General features: G+C 37.5%; 2 protein-coding genes and 1 pseudogene across 2 annotated transcripts; 2 read left to right on the top strand and 1 right to left on the bottom strand.

Moving 5' to 3' along the window:
- The first annotated feature begins 330 nt into the window (after window positions 1–330).
- Window positions 331–2,292, top strand: LOC103323002 (Tetratricopeptide repeat (TPR)-like superfamily protein). Its single transcript, XM_008224958.2, has one exon. The coding sequence runs from the start codon at window positions 419–421 to the stop codon at window positions 2,225–2,227; it is 1,809 nt and encodes a 602-aa protein (XP_008223180.2). The 5' UTR covers window positions 331–418; the 3' UTR covers window positions 2,228–2,292.
- A 158-nt stretch (window positions 2,293–2,450) lies between these two features.
- On the bottom strand, window positions 2,451–14,385 carry LOC103322995 (cysteine-tryptophan domain-containing zinc finger protein 3). Its single transcript, XM_008224952.3, is given in 15 exon segments — window positions 2,451–2,771; window positions 3,083–3,200; window positions 3,611–3,722; window positions 3,833–4,644; window positions 5,230–5,387; window positions 5,635–5,795; window positions 7,343–7,500; window positions 7,596–8,810; window positions 8,812–9,599; window positions 9,708–10,141; window positions 10,440–11,719; window positions 11,827–12,219; window positions 12,348–12,472; window positions 12,587–12,659; window positions 13,785–14,385. Coding segments are annotated over 12 exon segments (5,115 nt in total). The 5' UTR covers window positions 13,896–14,385; the 3' UTR covers window positions 2,451–2,771; window positions 3,083–3,200; window positions 3,611–3,722; window positions 3,833–4,425.
- A 4,565-nt stretch (window positions 14,386–18,950) lies between these two features.
- On the top strand, window positions 18,951–19,069 carry LOC148920181 (5S ribosomal RNA; annotated as a pseudogene).
- The last annotated feature ends 3,009 nt before the right edge of the window (window positions 19,070–22,078 follow it).

A 22,078-nucleotide genomic window follows, 5' to 3' on the forward strand; every position in this document is an offset into this window, starting at 1 on the left:
ATCTTGTTGTTTGCGCAAGCATTGTGAGCCGGATATGTCAAAAGCTAAAGGCAAGGTAAGGTTTCACGTGCTTCCAACTCGGAATTTACTTTTTCTTTTTTGTCGTTGGAATAGATATTTTATTAAAAAATAATAAGCACTATAAAAATGTATAGAAGATGGCACAACTCGAATTTAGATGTTTATGCCTTAATTGTATTTTTTACTCGACATTTACTTGTTTACGCATTAATTGTGTTATTTAACTTTATTTAATAAAATTTCTTTAAACAATAATTGAATTACGATCCCATAAATTAAAACTTTTCTCTTTCAAAGGCAAGGACAATATAACAGCTACGACCAATCCGTCGTCGTTTAGCTGTAAGACGATAACATAACCCCGAAAGAGCTTCCATTGCGAGAGCGCGCGAGACAGATGAGAAAGCCGTTAAACCAAAATCTCATTTCTGCCCTCACCGCCTCCAACCTTTCCCGCCAAAATCAATTGTCACCTTCTCATCTCATACAACAGCTCCGGAGCTGCAAAGATTCCGATTCTGCAAAGTCGTTACATTCCAACGGTATAAAGTCTGGGTCTTTATACGACACATTCACCACCAACCATCTCATCAATTGCTATGTCAGACTCCATAGAATTGACCTTGCAAGCCAGTTGTTTGATGAAATGCCTGAACCAAACGTCGTGTCATGGACTTCGCTCATGGTCGGTTACGTCGATACGGGTCAGCCCAGAATGGCTCTGTGGCTCTTTGGGAAAATGCCCGAGTGTTCTGTTCTGCCCAATGAGTTCACTTTTGCCACTGTGATTAATGCGTGTTCGATTCTTGCTCAACTTAGAACTGGCAAAAAAATTCATGCGCTTGTTGAACTTTTGGGATTTCAATCCAACCTTGTTGTCTGCTCTTCGCTGGTTGATATGTACGGGAAGTGCAATGATGTCGACCATGCCCAGCGGGTTTTCGACTTGATGGGTTGTAGGAATGTTGTTTCTTGGACTTCAATTATTGCTGCTTATGCCCAAAATGCACAGGGTGATGAAGCGCTCCAACTTTTCAGAGAATTTAATCGTTTGATGTTGGAGCGTCCGAATCATTTTATGTTAGCTAGTGTTGTCAATGCTTGTGCAAGCTTGGGTAGGTTGGTTTCTGGGAAAGTTGCACATGGAGCGGTAATTCGTGGTGGCTATGATTCGAATGCTGTGATTGCCAGTGCACTGCTGGACATGTATGCTAAATGTGGGTGCGTTGAGTATTCTGACAAGGTTTTCAGGAGAATCCAAAATCCCTCTGTAATACCCTACACTTCAATGATTGTGGCTGCTGCAAAGTATGGACTCGGGAGAATGTCTCTTCAACTCTTTCAAGAAATGATCGATAGAAGAATAAAACCCAACGATGTCACCTTCGTTGGGGTCTTGCATGCTTGTAGCCATTCAGGGCTTGTTGATGAAGGTCTCCAGCAGTTGGAATCTATGCATGAGAAACATGGAATAACCCCAACTGCAAAGCACTACACATGCATTGTTGATATGCTTGGTAGAACAGGCCGGCTTAACGAGGCTTACGAACTAGCCAAATCTATCCAAGCAGAGGCCAACCAAGAGGCCTTGTTGTGGGGCACACTTCTTTCAGCAAGTAGGCTTCATGGAAGGGTAGATATTGCAGTTGAAGCTAGTCGACGACTAATAGATTCTAATCAACAAGTAGTAGGTGCATATGTTACATTATCAAATGCTTATGCCTTGAATGGGGAGTGGGAAACTGCTCATGATCTTCGATCAGAAATGAGGCGTACCGGGGTGCAAAAAGAACCCGGTTGCAGTTGGGTTGAGGTGAAGGATTCAAGTTATGTGTTCTATGCCGGAGATGTGTCATCGTGCGCACAGGGGAGCGAGGTTGTGACTTTGTTGAGGGAGTTGGAGGGCAAAATGAAACAAAGAGGCTATGTAGGAGGGAGTAGGGGATTGGTATTTGTTGACGTGGAGGAGGAAGCCAAGGAGGCAATCGTAGGTCTGCACAGTGAGAGATTGGCATTGGGTTTTGCGTTGGTAAGCATACCAAAAGGAGTCACCATTAGAATAATGAAGAACCTGAGAATGTGTAGGGACTGTCATGAGGCTTTCAAGCTCATTAGTGACATTGTTGAGAGGGAATTCATTGTTAGAGATGTAAACAGATTTCATCACTTTAAAAGTGGTTCTTGCACTTGTAGGGATTTTTGGTGATGAACATCCGATTTCTGTGTATATCCTTAACAATCTCAATGGAAGTAGGAATATTTACTGTTTAATTAATTCCACAAAGGACATGAAAATTTGAAAACCCATGAACAGATTTGAAAATGCAACAAAAAAGCACCATTTTTTTCTTCTCAAGTTATCATTTTTCGTAAAAGACAATGCGGGTACATAATTAAATGAACAATGATAAGAACAAATAACTCGAAGGTTAAAGAAAGCCTGATAGCTCTATTATTACTTTAATCATTATTGTTCATGAATGATACATATTGCACAGAATTCTGGCGGCAACTCAGCATATGCTTTTTATTTAGCCCGCACTGAAAAGAACATTGAATATTGGAATAAAAACAAAAAAGCAAAAGTGTACAGAAAATACGTTATGTCAATAACAAGCAAATGCTGCTGCCTGCAACGAAGCCAAAGCACCCATATCCTTCTTCCTAAACCAACCAAGATACCGCTTTCCTTGATCAAAATCATCACAATAACACCGCTTCAATACCTGTATGATCCATTGGAAAATATCCTGCTTCCCCATGATAAAAGAACAAATTTAACAACAATAATAATCTTCTTAAAAAGGATGTCTTATCATTTCAAAGCAAAACAGAAATCAACAAACTGTTTGCCTGTCTGGTAAAACCTACAGAGCAAAATAAAAATGGGCATTTTCAAATGACACGAAAGTAAACAACACCCACAACCCACCCTCCTCTCCCACAAAAAAACAACAAAAAAAACTTACTTAAAGGACTTGCTACTTTTAACATAACTTAACGAACTGGCTGTATATAATCGGACACAAAATCAGAGAGAGAGAGAGAGAGAGAGCACCACCATGGAATTACGGGCGAGTGATTAGTGAAAGCAGTGTATATGATCACCCTCCTCGAGGCAAGCTGCCTTAAAACCTAGTGTTAAATAAATCATAACCGGACTCCAAAACTGTTGTGCACTGAAATTCAATAAAGCAGCCATATGAGTTACCAACATACATAAGATCTACAACATCATGAAACATATTCGCCAGAACCTCATTCCCTCATTATAAATATAACATTGATAACTCAAACAATCAAATGGCATATGTTAGCACAATACAAGCTTCTAAAATTAACGAATGACACTGCATGAAATATAAGTGAAAACAGTAGGAAAACCGATCACTAGAGTGCCTGGAAAACAATGAGCATTTGCACTCAGTTACTGCACGTATAACTAAACTGTCCAAAATACTGCCACCCAATAAGCAAACAAGTCTGACCAACACTAGGACCAAATAAGTGAATTACAGTTATGGTTTATGAACACAGCATATAAATCTTCTTACTGAAAATTAAATAGCAAATATATACTTGAACTCACATGCAATGATGGTCCTAGAGTGCGTACTCCATGTAGGTCACAAGTCTGAACTTCTCAGCAACTGCTCAGAGCCCAAGTGAAACAACCAAAGCTCTTTAATTATCACGGTCACCTACACTAACATAAAAATTCCCACGGTAAACTCAACATACTGAAAAGTTTATTATGGGAAAGAGATTTCCTCCATTATTGCCTAATATAGTGAAGTAAAAGATTACGTACCTGAAGATTAAATTTCATATCCTTGGAAAGCTGGCACAATCTATACACGAAAGCTTAAGCTTGATGATTTTCCTACAAATATAAAGGCAACCTTGTCCAAGAATTTGGTTTCCATTCCATCAAAATTTTAATAAATAGTAACAAAACAGAAAATGCTTGATAGAGCTTTGACCAGTCACCACTATATCAGTAGTCAACCTCCTCAAAATGGTTGCCTAAGAGTATCATCCAATCTCTATAGATATTTTTTTACCCTCAAGCTCCAAATCACAGGAGCCAAAAAACAAAAATAACTTAAACTATTACATAATCTCTGAGCTGCGCTGGAGAACAATTAATTCATTTCCTCTTTTCCCAATCCATGAAAACTATGGGTGAGCATGCTGTGCCCTTATCCACGTCAAGAATAGACTAGACTTGCAAAAAAAATACATTACAAAATTTGCTAATCAATCTCACTTTGTACACATGTACAGAAGGCTAATAAACTGTCAGTGACTCGCCTCCTTGCAGATTTCAAGTGACGGTCCACGTAGGCATCCTGCCTGGTTAGGAGAGAAACCATAAAAATGCCCAATATATACAGGGTTGACTTAGTCTCTAGCACCACCAAATTTGGATCGACTTATGGCCTCCATTGCAAGCTTAACCAGACGGATGAGTTCCTCTAAATCTTGGAAGCTGAAATCAATGACCCTCTTAATAGAACAAATACAATCATTCTTATGTGCATCTTCCAGGGTTGTGCACGCAGCTGCAAAAGCAATCTGGGACTTTCTTGTGGCTTCCATTGCAAAATTTACATCCTGTGTCTGCAAAATAATACATACTAATCTTACCCTCTTGTAACACCCTGGTAAAACCATGCCATACAATCATCTGTGCGTCGGTATCTTACTGGTCCTACATGATGCCTATGACTTCATAATCCAACTAACCATGTAAAAAATGGAAGCAAAGAAATCCAGTATGAGCATCAAAAGCCAACCAACTAAAAGTCATAGACATGCATTAAATTGGCTGTCCAGAAAGAAAGTTCATATACCTGAAAATAATTTTCATGATAATTGCAAGTCACTCAAGATGCTTGTATGTTTTTTTTTTTAAAAAGAAAAAAAAAAGGGTCAACTTGGAGGCTTTCATTCATTAAAAGGTCTTTTGTCCGCTGAAACTCCAATAACAAACAATTGGCTAATCTAGGACAACATGCACTAGCCAGTAGCTGGCAATTCTCATTCAGATTTCTTGACACTGACACTTTTATCCAGTATATATCCATGATTCATAGTACTGACTCCTTAGTCCTGAATAAATGAATTTAATACCTTGAAAGAACAATTCTTTAGGAAGTAAACAATATTCATATAGAGACTGAGTGCAAGATCAAATCAACTTACAAAGTCAAGCAGCCTGGCAAAATTCGGGCGGTTTCGAGCAACAACAACATGGTTTCCAGAAACATGAGAACCAGTACCCTTGGACAATACAGCCTTTTCTGCTATCACTTGGTTGTTCAAGTTATCCACATCTGATGCAGAAGACGATGGAGACTCACCTAAACAGTAAAGGGTTTTAAAAGAGAAAAAGTGTGAGTTGCTTGGTATTCCATTCTCAGTGAAAAGCAAGAGGAACTACATGATTGTTTGGAAATATCGATGTTTAAACTAGAACAGATGATTTACAACTTCAAATCGCAAGCATCTCCTAAGGAAAGAACAGAAATGAAATTTGGAAACAAAATCAAAAGATCATCACATAAATCAGCCAGGAATCCTGAATATATTCATAACCTGCTCCATTACCTGGAGGAGCTATATTGAGAGTAGCTTGCAACTCATGCCGATCTCTGTTTGTACTAGAATGTTTACAGTAAACCACCCTCATGTATGCCACCTCCATGCATTTATAGGCCAGGGCAGCGGAAGCCACTTCGTTGAGGGTTTCATATTCATGGGCACATAATCTGTGAATTCAAAAGGTTCAGCACAGAGCCAGGCACGGGTATAGCAATGAAGAAATGAAAACTTCAAAACAGTATAGTAAGTTACATATTAAGTAAAGTTATTACATATTACACAAAGTTAAAAGTAACCATATCCAAATTAAATGATAGCTAATTGGGCTATTGACAAGTCAAATAAATAATGAAGAACTAATATGAAACTCATAAAAATAAGCCGAATGTATCTATCATATATTAGAAATACACATATCCTTATGCACATGGTGAAATTTAATAAGGGCTTGCATCTCAACTATTAGATCACATATAAGCAGCCAAGTGTAATGGCTGAGACATAAGTCCCAGTCCTCGTTAGACCGCATCCATGTATGTGTGTGCTCAATCGTTAGATCAGATATGGATAATTGAGAGGCTTGTTGCATGCAATACATCTCAAAAGTCCATTTTTGCTTTAAAAGCTAATAAGCAAGACCTCGTTTAAGAACTTTATTTAAGCACCCTAAGAGATATATATACTTCAAAGCATTTTATGGCGCTTCACCACGTTGGGGCATAAGCCTTTCATGCTTAGAAATATTATAATAAATATAAATATATATTATATAATGAAAAACAAATAATTCAACCACTAAGGTTTGTCATTTAACCAAAATTCTATACCAATCAAGCAAAAAACATATATTTCAACAAGATCCACCAAACTTAAATTTAGGGGTGATATGGAACTGGTGCAAAATTCCCTTGAATATGCCGAAATCTATAACTATATGGGTGATACAAAAATTTTAGGGGTTTTAGGGTTAATTTAAGGGGGAGAAGTCGCACACAGCAAAGAGGGGAGAGAAATTAGTCCTTGGGTCTGCAAGAGGAGAGTTTTTAAAAATTGAAAAACAGGTCAAAATGACGTGGTTTGGCCCTGGGAACCTTTTTCTAAAATAAAAAAGGGGAACAAAACCCTAAAACACAGTGCCATGCGCCTCCGGCGTGCCTCAAGTGTGCCTCCGCCACGCCTCAATTGCACCGCACCCTGGTTTGGATGCTTCGCTGCATTTTTCGAACGCCTCGGACTGAGGCACGCCTCAACACAGGCCATTTAAAACATTTTAGCTCTAGTAAGGATCTAAGGACGCAATCCTTAGCTGTTAGATCTCTTTTATAAACAAGATTAAAACACTGAAAATAGGGACAAAAATGAGCCGATGCAAGAAAAGCCATATACAAGTTGCTTGGGTTTGGCTTAGAAATTGGAGTACCAAACAAGGCCAAGCATGGATTAACAAAGGTCGCTTGAGCTCTGATCAAAAGAAAAAACTCCAACAATGGAGTAAGCATGCTTTGTGTACCTCACAGAACATTAGAAGAGGCATTTACTAGAGTCAAACTTATGAGTAAATGGACCCTCTTCAGTGTTAATATTTTCTTAAAACTCAAAACCCAAGAAGTTAGTATTAAAGTCAACTCAATCAAGGAGAAGAGTTTCAACAATCTAATTATAGTATTAGAATGAGAAACAACTATGTTTCTTAAACTTAGGGCATTTAACTTACTCGCAAAGTTTAGCTGTAGTACTGTACACTTGCAACTGAGTCATATCCCCATGTTTGCCATTCTCACTACTGCAACTTTCTAAAAGCACAGCTCCTTGGAGAAACTTCAGAGCAGCTTGGAAGTAAGCCTCACTACTTTCGAAATCAAACCCAGAGTTCTACAAAACCAAAGCATGGATTAAGAGAACAGAAAAACAACATCGTATTAATCCTGTAAAGATAAGCTAAAAGCCAAATAAGAACAAGAAGAAACCTTAAGATAATCAGCATAGTCTCTGAGCCTTTTAGCTTCTTTTAGGGAATTACTAGCAGTCTGGCCAGAGGAGCTTCTCACAGGACTTGGCGAACTGACATCCATTGCTCTCTGTTGATCAGGCATGAAGTGTACCAAATTGCTATTAATTCCATTCTTGTTAGCCGAAGTCCCAGACTGTTTTACTGACTTCGATTCATCACCATTGACAGTGGCATTGACTGGAAGCCCCTGAAACACCACTTCTCTCTCGGACCCTGCAACAGGTCGGGAGCCAAGAGATGGTGTTTCTTCTTTCCTTTCACCTTGGCAATGTGAAAACAATTGTGGTTTCCCGCTTCTTGGGTCATTTTGAATCTGACTGTCCCCATGATTCTGAATCAAGTTCTGTTGCAGGGCACAGGCACCCTTCCTATTAGGGCTCTGTGTAGCGCTAAACTTCACATCTGACACATCATATTCTTTTCGCCCCAGTTGAGTTTCCACTCCACTGTCACTTGACCCATTTCCGGCATTATCTCCCCGACTAACATGATAGTTATCATCCTTGACCTTGTCCGACTTAGTGCTACACTTTTTAGGAAGATTGTGTCTAACATTATTCCCTTTTTCAAGAACAAATGCCTGATGATTGCGTTCAATCTCAGGCTCATATCTTTGACTCTTCTTCGAGTGATCATTCACTGGATCAGAAACTTTCACCTTGTTCCTATCTAAATCAGAAGTGCAGCTTCTAACATTGTCCTTTGACTGCAAACAGGAACCCTTGCCAGATTTCTGCACACAAACTGCAACTTCAGTTTGCTTCTTGTTCTCTCTATCATCATCGTGGCAACGATCCATGCCATGCTGATTACTGAGGCACTGACCATGTGGTTCCAAACTATCATTACCACTAAGCAAATTGCTACTCCAAACTTCAGAAGAAGGTTTGGCTTTGACACTGAATTCACCATTAGCATCTATATCATGGCAGCCTACTAATGAAAATTTATGAGATTCAGGACGAGTACTGCAGGAAATCTTATTCTCCCGGGCAGTCACAAATTTATCAATATTACTAGTTTCATCCCCATCCCAAAATCTTTTGGGAATATTTGATGGAGGGAAATCACCATAAACAGCATCATCTTTCCCAAAAGCATCTCCCCTAGATGAAGTAAGCCTGTCTGAATGGGAGGTCCTCAACGGAGATGATGAAACTGATTCCACAGGGTGAGCCTTTTACTTCTTCAAAGTTAACTCTAGTTTTATGGGAACCTGAAACCTTTGAAGAGCTTGAAGTGGCAGCCAAGGAAACAAACCCCAAATCCCTTTTTAATGAATTTACACCATCCAATGTTTGTTGAGATGCATTCTGTTTACTATGTTTCCCAGGTTGCTGGTCTTTCACAATACTCCTATCCTTTTCCATAGCATCAACTGAATGAACTTTTGTGCCTGACATAACAATTTGGGTCACTCTGCTTTTTCTGTTTGATTTATCATCTCCATTACTAGTACTGGACTCTTTACCATCAGTCTTTAAAATCTTCGACTTCTTTTCCTTCCGATATCCACTTTCACTACTTTCCTCCTTGCTATATACCTTCCCTTCATGCGCAAAATTTTGAAATGTCTCCACATTATTCTGAGTATCCTGCCAGTCTCTCATTTTCCTTTTCTTCATGGAACTATCGCCTCTACTGCATTTTCTCACATCCAAAGACCCACCAGGGCATGACACCTGAGTTTGGTCTCGCAGTTTCTTTGCAGGAACTTGTGCTATGTCCTTCACTACATCCTTTGTATCTTCAGAATAACAGAGGTTATTGTATTTGACGTCTTGACCACGTGCCTGAGTCAGCAAACCAGTACTTGAACCAACACCAACCTTCCCAAGGTCAATATGAGCATTCCAATTTTTATCACCATGCCACGTCTCTTCTCTCTTGAGTTTCTTTGAAGCTCCACAAGTATATTGATCGGCCCCATTGTATTTCAATCTTACTTTCTTGGTGTCACCTGCAGATATATAACAACCCAAATAAATAAATACCGGCACAAGTTACCTAATTTTACACAGATGTGTTATGGCGTTAGGAAATGGAAACCTCATAATGAATTACATACCTCCACTTGTGCGCTTCTCCTTCTGCTTAGTTGTGCTTTTTTCCATTCCCAAGTTTTGCAGCTTGCTCATTTGTCGAGAACCAGATTTCTTCATCGGATTTGATTCTAAAGGAGGCCGGTTTATGTCCTTTGAGCTTATACTTTTCACAGCTTCTTGAAGGTGGTTCTTTGTAGCGTTCAAGAGACCACTACCACTACCTGTATTGGGTATTTCCTTTAAACCATGTTTCTTTTTCCCTTGATTAGACATGGCATGAGAACTGAGCTTCTGGTGATTCTGATCAAAATTTAAGACATCGACTGCAGGTACTGCAGATGCTGTTCCATTAGCATGAGCCTGCAGCTTATTTAGACTTTCTGAAGATGGTTGGTACAATGCATTGAGTGCTTTTGTAGTTTCCTCTTCACTGATGTCACATCGGTTCATCCCAGGCCTACAGGACAGTGTCAATACTCTCAATACCACAGTGAAAAGGCACCAATACACATGCACACGTATGTAAATGTTATTATTTGATTATTTACACATAAACCCAAAGACTTAAATGTGTGTGTGTATGTGTGTAAGAGAGAGAGAGAGAGAGAGAGAGAGAGAGAGAGATGAGATGAGAGAGAAAAGGCAAGCAATACATTATTAAATATTCAAGTTAGGGTCTGGCCGCAACCATAAATCAATAAATGCAATAGAGCAGTTGTATAATGCTCAAACCCAAGAATGAGAAGGAAGCTTACAGCCAATTTAGCATGCTACACAACCATTTCTCAGGGAGTTGCTCTGGCTTGGTACCAAAGGGTAGAAGCCGCCACTTCTGACACTTATCACAACATACCCAATTTTCTTCTATAACAATAGGAGCTGCAGCTGCAGCTGCACGTACGACCTCTGAAGCAAGTCCATTTTCCATTGGAGGTTGGCACGAATGAGGAGCATCTTTTGAAACTAACCTATTATCAATCTTTTTACCACTCAATTTTTCCTTTGGTTTATCCAAACATGCCTTCCATTTTACTTCAATATCATCAGCAGGTCTTTCTGCTAGATCCATTTTATTCCTTTGTTCCAAACTTTTGCCCCCAAATGAATCTCTTTGATTATCTATGACCTTATCCTTCTGTGACTTTAACTTACGAATTTTTCTCCCAGAAGGAGGAACACCATGACCGCCACTCAATTCATCTTTTGGTACTACACCCATTTCAAACCCCAAGCTTTCCTTTGTTGAGACAGTAGGTGGCTTTTCATTGCTTTGATTTTCCTTTGACTTAATCCTGCCCTCTAATGATAGCTTTGCCCTCTTAACAGGAACATTATTTTTTTCTTGCTCATGTGATGTACATTTCTTCCCAGCATTGTGTCTGTGCAGGTCTGGCTCTTCCTTGACTTTGGATACATCAGTATCATGTTGTGGGGCTGAAGTTTTGTAACCCTTGCACTTGCCATCATCCCTGAGATGAACTGAAACATCCTTCTGTTCCCAAACCTTTTCCACTGAACCATACCTAGAATTTTGCTTCTCATTCTTGACACATCCCTGACTAGATATCGACTCCAATGATTCTTCCTTCACTAATTCAGAGGAAGAAAATCTTCCTTTCACTTCATTCTCATTGGCTTCCCTCGAAGCTTCAGATGTCCTACCAATCCCTTTCAGAGGGTCACCAACATCACATACTAAGTTAGACAAAGGTGTTGCTCCCAAGTCATTGGGCAGAAGCTCCTTGCCTTCTAGGGTCTCAGTTTCTGATTTCTTTTTCATAAGAATTCTTGTGCTATTCTTGATACCATTCTCAAGCTTCAACTTAACCAAACTTTCACCTTTCCCTGCTACTTTAATTTTCGTCTCCTTTGACACTTTCCTATTGCCCCGTGTGGAAACTGACTCCTCCACAGACAAAGAAGAATGTTCTTGATGACCCTTAGATGAAGGCACCTTTCTCTTTCTTAAGCAAAGAAGACTGTCATGAAGTGGTGATATCAACGCATCTCCAGGAACAGGGAAAGAAGTCATAACCTGTTACAACCACCAAAAAAAAAGACAAACAAAAAAATGCCCATGAATGGAACCAGATCATAGTCCATCTACAGAAAGAGGAACTGCACTAAAACATCTGACCTTACCTGAATAATGTTAGTGGGAGACTCGTCCACAGTCACTTGAGATGGAGGTGGCATATCTCCACTTTCCTCAGGGCTGTTCTCCAAGGATGAAGATGGGGAGTTAAGCCCAAGACCACTATAAATTGCTACATTCTTCCGAGCTGTGGTATCAGAGTTCATTTTGATTCGAACCTTCAGTGTCCTTAGATCAGTTGGATTGCCAGGTTTGTTTAAAGTTTCATCTTTCAAGGAACACCTCTCAGCTACTTGAGTAGATGGCACACATGAATCCTGTTTAACTGACATGTCCCGAGGGGGGACCCTTGAATTATGTGACAACTGAGCACTGTTAGCAGTACCAAGCCTCGCAGTTGGGGGTGCACTTGATGAAGCTTTCAAATTCTGAGTAGCACCCTGTATGGTCACATAACCCACAGTGCTCAACTAAAATATAATTTTCCAATCTGACAAGATCTCAGCCGCATATATATATATCTCCTTCCTACCAAAAAACAAATACGAATAAATTTTTTTCAATGTACCTCCATTAAACTTTTAGGAGATCTTGATGTGTTGTAGCTTTTCTGCGGTGTCTTTGGATGAGACCAAACGGCAGAAGACCTTTCATAGGATGGTAAAAATGAGCCATATCCACCATATTTTGGCCCTGACAGAACAATAAAGTCAATATACCTGATGAGCTATTAACAACTAAATTTTCAAGTACAAAGATGAACTTAGCTTCACTCTGTGATCTATTACTTTCATGTATGTCACTTACCCAGACTCTCAGCAAAAGCCCCGCCCTCAAAATCCTTCTGGAAATGGCCCAGAGCATGTTGAAGTCTCTCATCCTTGCAAAAATCAGAAGGTAGTGTCATTACATACATGAGATCAGAAATATGAACAATAACCAAAATTTCTGTAATTGACAGCAACAACAGGTTTTGCTAGGCACACATAGCGTAAAAGAAGAAAATCCCATTTCAACTTTCTTTTTCTTTTCTTTTTTTTAAAGAAGCCAATGATGTGAACTTGTTTTGGGATACTAATATCAATTTCCTGCTTATCTTATCAACATAATTGGCAACCAATAAGGTTGAGTCTTGAGACTGTCCTGGAATTTTTATTTTATTTTCGTGAATGGTAAAATTGATAGCCAAGAAAACAAAAATGAGGAAATAAAAACAGAAAGTTATTAACTTTCATTGTTCAGAGACTACATTTGGCACACTGAACTCAATTCAGCTGCTCAGGATTTGGAAATTTATAGGGGGGGGGGGGGTTAAATACTTTGTTCTATCAGACACTGAACAAAACAAGTATTGAGTTCAAATTCACTTTTGTTTTCCTTGGATCAACAACCAGATAATCATCAATAATCTATGAAGTATCAAAAAAGAAAAGACAAAAAATGAACTTAAAAACTCTGAATACTAGAATTTATAGTACATAAATGATAGCTACAGAACGCCTCCAGAAGTTTACTACAACAATGTTGTTGCATAATCAATTATTCAACATTCGGCCAGGAATGTGCACTTTTCCTATACTTAGGGTAAGCCAGCAAAATATCCAGAAACTTCACTGGTAGTTTCCGAAGCTTTTTGCATATCACGCCCCATTGGAATACAGCACAAACTAAAGCAAGAGTTTTAAGAATCTTAATTATTGCGTTTCGTATTTGTTTACTTTCCAAGTGATCAAAAATTCTACTTCACCAAGCCAAACAGTTGTCTGCAAGTCTAAGATTCCTGTTTTAACTCAATTTCTTTGTTATTCTTATATGTTCTTGAAAATGAAAACAAGAAGTCACAATCCACCATTGTATTTAATTTACAGATATATCAAACAAAATAGAAACTCAGTCTTAAGAACATTGTTAAGATGACCATTGTTAATTAACTCCAAAGCTGTTAAGCAAAATTCCGACGAAAAATTCAAACTTAATTGAATCAATGACACAAAGATGCCCTTACAATGTAAGAGAGATCGTTGTCTGGGTCAACGTTTTCCTCGTCATCCTTGTAATAGCAAGAAGCCTCGCCTTCTTCAAGCTCAGTATTATTCTCCTCCATCTCCAACCCCATCAAACCCTAACCCTACCCCTCCCTAACCCTAAAACCCTAACCCTAACTCCTTCCACAACAGCCTTCCCTAAAGTCCAGCATCAGTCCAATTCCCAGAAAACGCTCGCCGACCCACCAAAGCTTTCACAAAACCCAGAAACCAAATCTCCGATAACCGACTCTTACAGTGGAAATTTCACAGGCCCTCTATGAAATAAATCCCCAAAAATATCAAATAAAAATTAACTGAATTCATTTATGTTAAAACTCTTTCCCTTGAACACGACGATCAGGTTCTGAGATCGACGGTGGGATTGGGCGGACCGATCAGTGCTGAGTATTGATTGCCTGCAACGGGTTTAGACGGCGAGTAATCGTATTGATTCGATTTTACGCACACTGCCTCTCTTCTCTTGTTGCTCTATAATTTCTTTTGTATTTTATTTCTGTGCAGCACAAGGAAGCCCAACACCAAGAGCCTTTGCTTTCCTTGTCTTTCCCCTTCTGTCTATTTTTATTTTTCTTTACCTTTTCTTTTTACCTTAAATTTATTTATCTCTAGGGCTCTGTCTATCAAGAAGAACTTACATGTACCGAGAGATGCTATCGTAGCGGTATTTTAAGCCTATTATACATTACCATGTCGGAAAATAGCGTTATCCATATCAAAAAGTTAAAACACATAACAATAAGTTATTGGCTCAGGATAATGCTACCATGTATCTAGTACAGGTAAGTTTTAGCCCAGAAATTGAAAATTGAAAATTGAAAATAAAAACTTTTTTTTTCTTTAATGATCAAGTACATAATTTTGGTGCGTGAAAAAGTGAGGGTGCGTGCCAATACATGATTGCTTAGCGACATTGTAATCAAAACTCTCGGAAGTCGGAGGGAGGAGACAGGTTTCTGAAGGAAACGGCGCCGTTTGCCACGTGTTTGCTGCGACTCTTTGCAAATACCGCCGCAAACCTGTGTGTTGTGGACCTTGGTTTGGGACCTTTGGATTGGGACATGTTATGTGTGCTACATAAGTATCATGCATCTATACAATTATAAAGTCAAAGATAACTTACCTTTTTCTTTTTCTTTTGTTGGACGCATAATTTAGCATTATATATTACGTTAAAACAAATTTCTAATTACTAGAATGCTAGCTATTTTCTCTTTGCAACTTATTTTCTTATATTTTCTATTTTTTTTCTTTATTTTGCAATGTTATATTATAATCATTCGTATTAAGGTCATTCTTCAACAAGTATTCATAAAAACGATTGACTGAATTGAACATCGTTTGGCCATTTTGATTAATAGCGTTTCATCAAAACACAAAGTTATTTGGTCTAATCATAAATGATTATATCAAATTCCATATCAACATGGATAGAATTTCAAGCGGTTAATGTCACTTTCTCCAACCTTTTCTATCTATCTTCATCAATACTAAATCTAGCGACCTTTTTTTTTTTTTTGGTTAATTATAATTACTAATTTGATGAAACATGTGTTTTTGATTTTATGTTCCTTGTTGAATAATTTGTTTGATAATCCTTTATAATATTTAAAAAATATATATTGATGAGTAGTTTTAAATCTGCTATCAATATATATGGTCCAATTCTTTTTATATATTTTTGTTCAATAATTTGTTTTAGGAGGCCTTATTACTAATTTTTTTAAAGGGCCCTTAAAATCTCATAGCTGCTCCTGGTTCAAACTTGAGACTACTATTCTGCAAGTCAAGACCCTTTTTTATTTGGCTAAACCCCATTGACTTTTCATTATTATTTTAAGTTGAAAGGAAATTTGGGATTGAATTGTTTATTGTGTTTATTCCATTATCCAAAATGAGGTATTTATAGTACAATGGTGTAAACAAACCCTAATAGAGTAAAACAAGGAAAGTAACTATTTCAAATTATAAGATATCTGTACAAAAGGGATATCAATCACCTTTTGTTGGTGCATAGATATCTCTTATGCCCAACTTGTCAAGTGAGTCATGAAACATCTGTATTGATACTGCTGCGTTAATACATATGTCAGTTGTTCTTCAAATTTCACAAACGGGATATTAATCAACTTCCCAACAAGCTTTTCCTTGATAAAGTTTCGGTCCACTTCAACATGTTTAGTTCTGTCATGTTGATTTGGGTTGTTTGCAATTTCTCTAGTTGCCTAATTATCACAGTATAGGTCCATAGTTTCTTGCGGTGGAAAGCCAATTTCAATGTGTAGACTTCTCAACCAGAGAAGTTCACACACTCCCTAGGCGACACCCTTAGATTCAGCCTCAGCTGCCGATCGTGCCACTACATTTTGTTTCTTATTACGCCATGTAACCAAGTTACCTCCTACAAAGGTGAAGTAGCTTGATGTAGATTTTGTCATTAGAATGTGTAACCTCAATTCCCAAAAAATATTTCAAGCTTCCTAAGTCTTTCATCTCAAATAGACGCCAAAAATTTCTGGAGTTTCTCAATTACATCTTAATCATCACTTATAACAACCATATCATCAACATAAATAACCAACAAAGTAACCTTACCACCCGTGCATTTGATAAATAAGGTATGATCATAGTTTCCTTGTTAAAACCCAAACTTCTTCATGGCTTCAGTGAATCTCCCAAACCATGCTCGAGGAGACTGTTTCAAACCGTGAAGAGTCTTTTACAATCTGCACACTTTTTCAATGCTATTGGTCAATCCATAACTAGATGGGAACTCCATGTAAACTTCTTTTTCTAAATCTCCATAAAGAAATGCATTATTCACATCAAATACTTCAAAGACCAATTTAGATTTGCAACTAGAGACAACAATACCCGAATATTGTTCATTTCGGTTATAGAGCAGAAGTCTCTTGATAATCAACACCATATGTCTGTGTATATCCCTTTCTCACCAACCTTGCCTTATATCGATCAATTGTCCCATCTGCCTTATGTTTAATTGTGAATATCCATTTGCATTCCACTTGGTTTCTTTCCTTTGGGCAATAAGACTATATCCCAAATCCTATTTTCCTTTAACGCTTCCATCTTCACTTTTATGGCATCAGTCCACTTGGGATCTCTAAGAGCTTCTTCTACTTTGTTTGGTATTACAACTGCTTTCATTTGATTCACAAAAGCTTGACATTATGTAAACAATCTATGTGTGGACACATAGTCAGCTATTGCATATCACACTTTGCCTTCTAGCGAATATTTGTCCAGTGGTTTTCCGATGTTTGCTTTGTGAGGCAACTAGTAAGATTATCCAACAATATCAATAGGATTATTTGAACGAGGTCATGAATTACTTACCTCAGGAACATTCAGAGGAGACTAAGCGACTACTATTGTAGTATGAAAGGGGATGCATCTGTCGGCATTAACATTGGTTGTGTATCCGACTGGGATGGGATGTTAATTTCAGTCGGCTCATCTTGGCTACTTTGTGGCTCGGCTGGGATGCTGATTTCAGATCTTGATTTGCACTGCATTGGTTGTGTATGGGGCTAGGCTGGGAAGCTGACTTCAATACCGATTTCATCATTGGTTGTTGTAGTTCCTTCTCCCATGTTGATCTCAAACCAAATGTGTTCTTCCAATTGATTACTATTCGCCTCCTCCTGAAGAACATATTGGGTAAACTCAATGGGAAAAAAAACTGTTCACTCTCTAGGAATGTAACATTCATAGTAGTACACCACTGACGAGAAGACGGATGATAACACCAATATCTTTTTTGTCATGGAGAGAAACCTATAAACACACAACAAGTAGCACATGGATCTAATTCATTCCTTTTATTTTTGTGGAGATGCACATAAGCTACACCCAAAAATATGGGGAGTAAGATTGATGGAGAAGGTGATAGAAACATGAGAAGCTAAGACTTCCAGTGACGTTTGAAAATCTAGGACTTGAGATGGCGTTCTATTCAACAAATACACAGCATAGGTGACAACATTAACCCAATAACATTATGGTACAAAGCCACCTAGAAGAAGTGCACGGGTAGTCTCAAGGATATGTCAATTTTTCCTCTCAGCTAACCCATTTTGTGCGGGAGTATGAGAAGCATGTGGTTTCATGTAGAATTCCATGATACCGGAAAAATTGTGAAAGAGTCATATTTACAAATTCACCATTATTGTCTGAATGAACCACTTCGATGCAGTGGGCGAATTGCTTTTGAATCATGTGATAAAAAAAGCTTGAAAAATGGAGCTGACGTCACTTTTAATTCCAGATGGTGTGGTAATAGGGGATGGACCCCAAACATCCGAATGAACTAAAGCAAAAGGAGTTGTTCTTTCATTCAAACTCGGTGGATAAAAAACTCAATAACTTTTGCCAAAATACAAGTCTCATACTTCAAGTCTAAGATTTTTATGCCACTAAATAACGAAGGAATTAAAGATTGCAGATAACCAAAAGATGCATGCCCCAACCATTGATGCCATAACCAAATATATTTTTACAAATTTATAAATAAACCCAATCCTAGATATGTATTTATAAAAAAACCCAAACACTATTTAAACATAGAAACACACCCAAAATCAACCCTAAAATCAACAATTGTATATTTTTTGGGTGTGTTTATAAATGGGTTTTGAGTGTGTAATGATGGATTTTGGGTGTGTTTATAAAGTGTTTTGGGTGTTGGGTTTTTTTATAATTTCAGCCCCCATTTTGGGTGTTTTAGTGAAACTCCCATATATTTTTCTACCTTGTTTTTAGTGCTAGAACCTGATGAACCCTTCTTGGTGCAACATCATCAATATAATATAATCCACCCCTTTTAGTACCATGCCAAATGATCTCCCTTGTCTGAATGTCCTGAAGCAAACAAAACAGCAGAAACATTAGTACAAGACAATCCAGTTGTTTCGTAACTTGGCTAACTGATAGCAAATTGTTAGACAAGGCAAGAACAAGCAAGATATTATGTAAGGACAAGGTCGAAGAGAGAGCAATGGAACTAGCTCATGTTACGGGGTTTGATGCACCATTTGCGGTGACCACACTTGTTTTGTTAGAATAAGTCATAAATTGAAACAAATTTTTAGGCGTTATAAGTTAACGGATGCGATAATACCAACTCAAATGCACCAGATCCCATCAGAACTCCGAAGTTAAGTAAGCTTGGGTGAGAGTAGTACTAGGATGGGTGACCTCTTGGGTAGTCATCGTGTTTCAATTATCGTGGGTGTTTATTTTCCGTCGTCTTTATATGGATTTTTTTTAATGACCTTGTGGAGCTTGTCTCTAATTAACTAGGTACTAAAAAGGAACGAAAACGAAAAAACAGTAGAAACCGACTCACTGCCAAAAATTTTGGGGTTCTTTTTGTTTTTTTGTTCAATTATCGTTGGGTAGGTTCCACATTCAATTGGAACCAGCAAATCAGCAGGCCTACACGTGGTGCAAGGTAGGGGTGGTGATGGCAAGGTCTGACAACCTATGCCATGTCACATGGGGGTATTGGATAAGCAACCCATGGTCATATGGCATAGCTCAAACAAGGCTTATATACTTTTAGGCATTATAAGCCAACGAATGCGATCATACCAACTCACATGCATCAGATCCCATCAAAACTCTGAAGTTAAGCGAGTTTGGGCGAGAGTAGGGCCTAGTTTGGGATTGTTGCCAATTTAAAAAGAAACTGCTCACATTGTGCTTTAAAAGAATCACTGTAAAGTAAAGCAGTTAAACGTTTTGTAAACTGTAATTTTAAAAGTGTTGTGAGTATGAAAAGTATTGTCAGAGCGTTTGGTAAATTTTACCGTAAAAGTGCTGTAACTATTTATAATGACTAAAATGGACATGATGCTGAAAGTACTTTTTACTAATCTGTTTGGTAAAAAATAAAACTGTAAAATGCTTTTATACTTTCTTCCCTAAAAATTATATTAATCTTTGCTTAAAGAAAAGTAAAAATTCAATTTCAAATTTCAAAAACAATATATCATTTTTTTTCTAGGACCAAATATAACCTACTTTCTTTTAGCCTCAAATACCATAATACACAATCACTTCATATTCTACTAGAACAACCTTGGGTATGTACAAATTTAAACTCTCAAGGTCTGGGATAAGCAAACATAATTATGTAGTGTTTAAAGCACAACTAGTAAAAAAAAACAGAAGCAACACGTCTACAAAAAGTTTGAGAGATTGAAGAATAAATATATCTCAGAAAATTATAATAAATAACTTTGAAAAGATTGATAATCTACCTTGTGAAAGAGATTGAGCAAATGGTTGTCTCCAAACTTGGGTGGCTATGTGAAGATGAACTTTAGTGTCTGCAGATTTGAAAAAAATACGTGAGGATAAATTTCTAACCTAATAAGGGTATTTGTGAAATTGCAAAAATTTTATTAAAGGGAGCACGCTTCAATTATGTCAAAAGACCATTGCTTTTAAAATAAGCAGGATATTTTATTTTTACCAAACACCTTAAACTGCTTAACTTTAAAGTTAAGCAGGTTTTTGGCCAAAAAAAAGTAATCCCAAACAAGGCATAGGACTAGGATGAGTGACCTCCTGAGAAGTCCTCGTATTGCATCCCCTTCTTTTTGCGTAAAGCTTGATGTTACGAGTTCATAGACATACGGTGTGCTCTATTCCAACTTAAAACGTAATACCGCGTGGCTATACTATTTAAATATTCGAATTTATTATATTGAAGGAGTATAGTCGTGTGGCGTTACTCTTTAAATATTCGAATTTATTATATTTAGAAAGTATAGCAGCGCATGTATATTATTTAAATATTTAAATATATTATATTTAAAGAGTATAGCCATTTTCTTTATATATATATATATATATATAATTCCTTCCTTAAGTATTTGAGTGTGACTATACTTCCATAGAAAATTTTCATGGAGATCTACAATACCTGATCATAACCATGTATAGCTTTGTCAAAGCGACGTCGGGATTCCATCAAAATTAAGAGAAAAGCCTGTAAGAAAAAGAAAGCAAAAGTTTTATGAACTTTATCACAATTTATGCTTAGTCATCTATCTTAATATCACAATGCCTGTATGAATTTCCATTAGCGTAATTATTCTATGAGCTAAAAAAGAAACAAAGAATTACCTTTGCATCTTGCAGATCAACTGCCATAAATTTTATCACATGTGCTCTACGTGTAATCCATAATTTTCCCACCCAAATATTTAGAAAAGAGATAAATAAAAATAAAAACACTCTTAAATCTATATTTTGTATTTCGTTTCTCTGGGAATTATTGAACTTCATATGTAAATATTCAAATTTATTATATTTAAGGAGTATTTTAATTGGGCGGATATACTCTTTAAATAATCGAATTTATTATATTTAAAGGGTATAGCCGTGGGGCTAGACTATTTAAATATTCAAATTTATTAATCGAAATTTAGCGAAAAACCCAAAGGAAACAAGCAGCTTTCAAAAATACCCAAAATATTTTCAAAATGGCACGAAAACCCTTTATCTTGGAAAACAAAGACATGCAAGCCCTAGGTCTCTCTTCTCCACAAAAGACGAGAGCAACATGTGAAGTCCTTGTCTTTTTCAGCAGAAGATATGATCAGCAGCAGCAGCAATGATAGCAGTCCATAATTTTAAACTTTGTTTGCTTGTACAATCGTCATGTGAATCCTTTGGCTTGTATAGTGTGTGCATGTGAAGTTCATATGAAACTTCAGAGAGTGAGAGATAGAAAGTTTCAGATAGAGAAGAACTCTTCTTCTCATCCTTAGCTTCTTCTTTTCTTTTCATCCTTAGCCATGGTAGAGGTCGGTGTAATTTGTGTATATAGTTTGTAACTCCGAAGAACGAAGTACAGAACACCAGAGAAGAAAAAATCTCAGACTTCCTCCTTCAATCAATAAAACTCCTTTGTTCATATACTTTCTCTTTCCATTTATTGTACTTACATACTCGACCACTTTAATACCGCTATCACTTGTCAATATCTCCGACTACTGCTTATACCCGGTGATAACAGTGAGTTCCAGCAACATAAGCAATTAAGTAAGTCATTTTTCTCTTTTATTTTTGGTTTTCTTAGTAGACTTCTTGTCCAAAATAGGGAAACGCTGTTTATAATTATGTTATTATCTTGCTAAACTGACGATCAATACTGTGTTTGAGCACTTGGTCATGTTTGATATTTGCATAAAAATAATTGGATGTGTGTCAGGGAACCTCT

Source organism: Prunus mume, linkage group LG2, assembly GCF_029339155.1.
Source record: "Prunus mume cultivar Tortuosa linkage group LG2, ASM2933915v1, whole genome shotgun sequence".
NCBI classification, from domain to species: Eukaryota; Viridiplantae; Streptophyta; class Magnoliopsida; order Rosales; family Rosaceae; genus Prunus; species Prunus mume.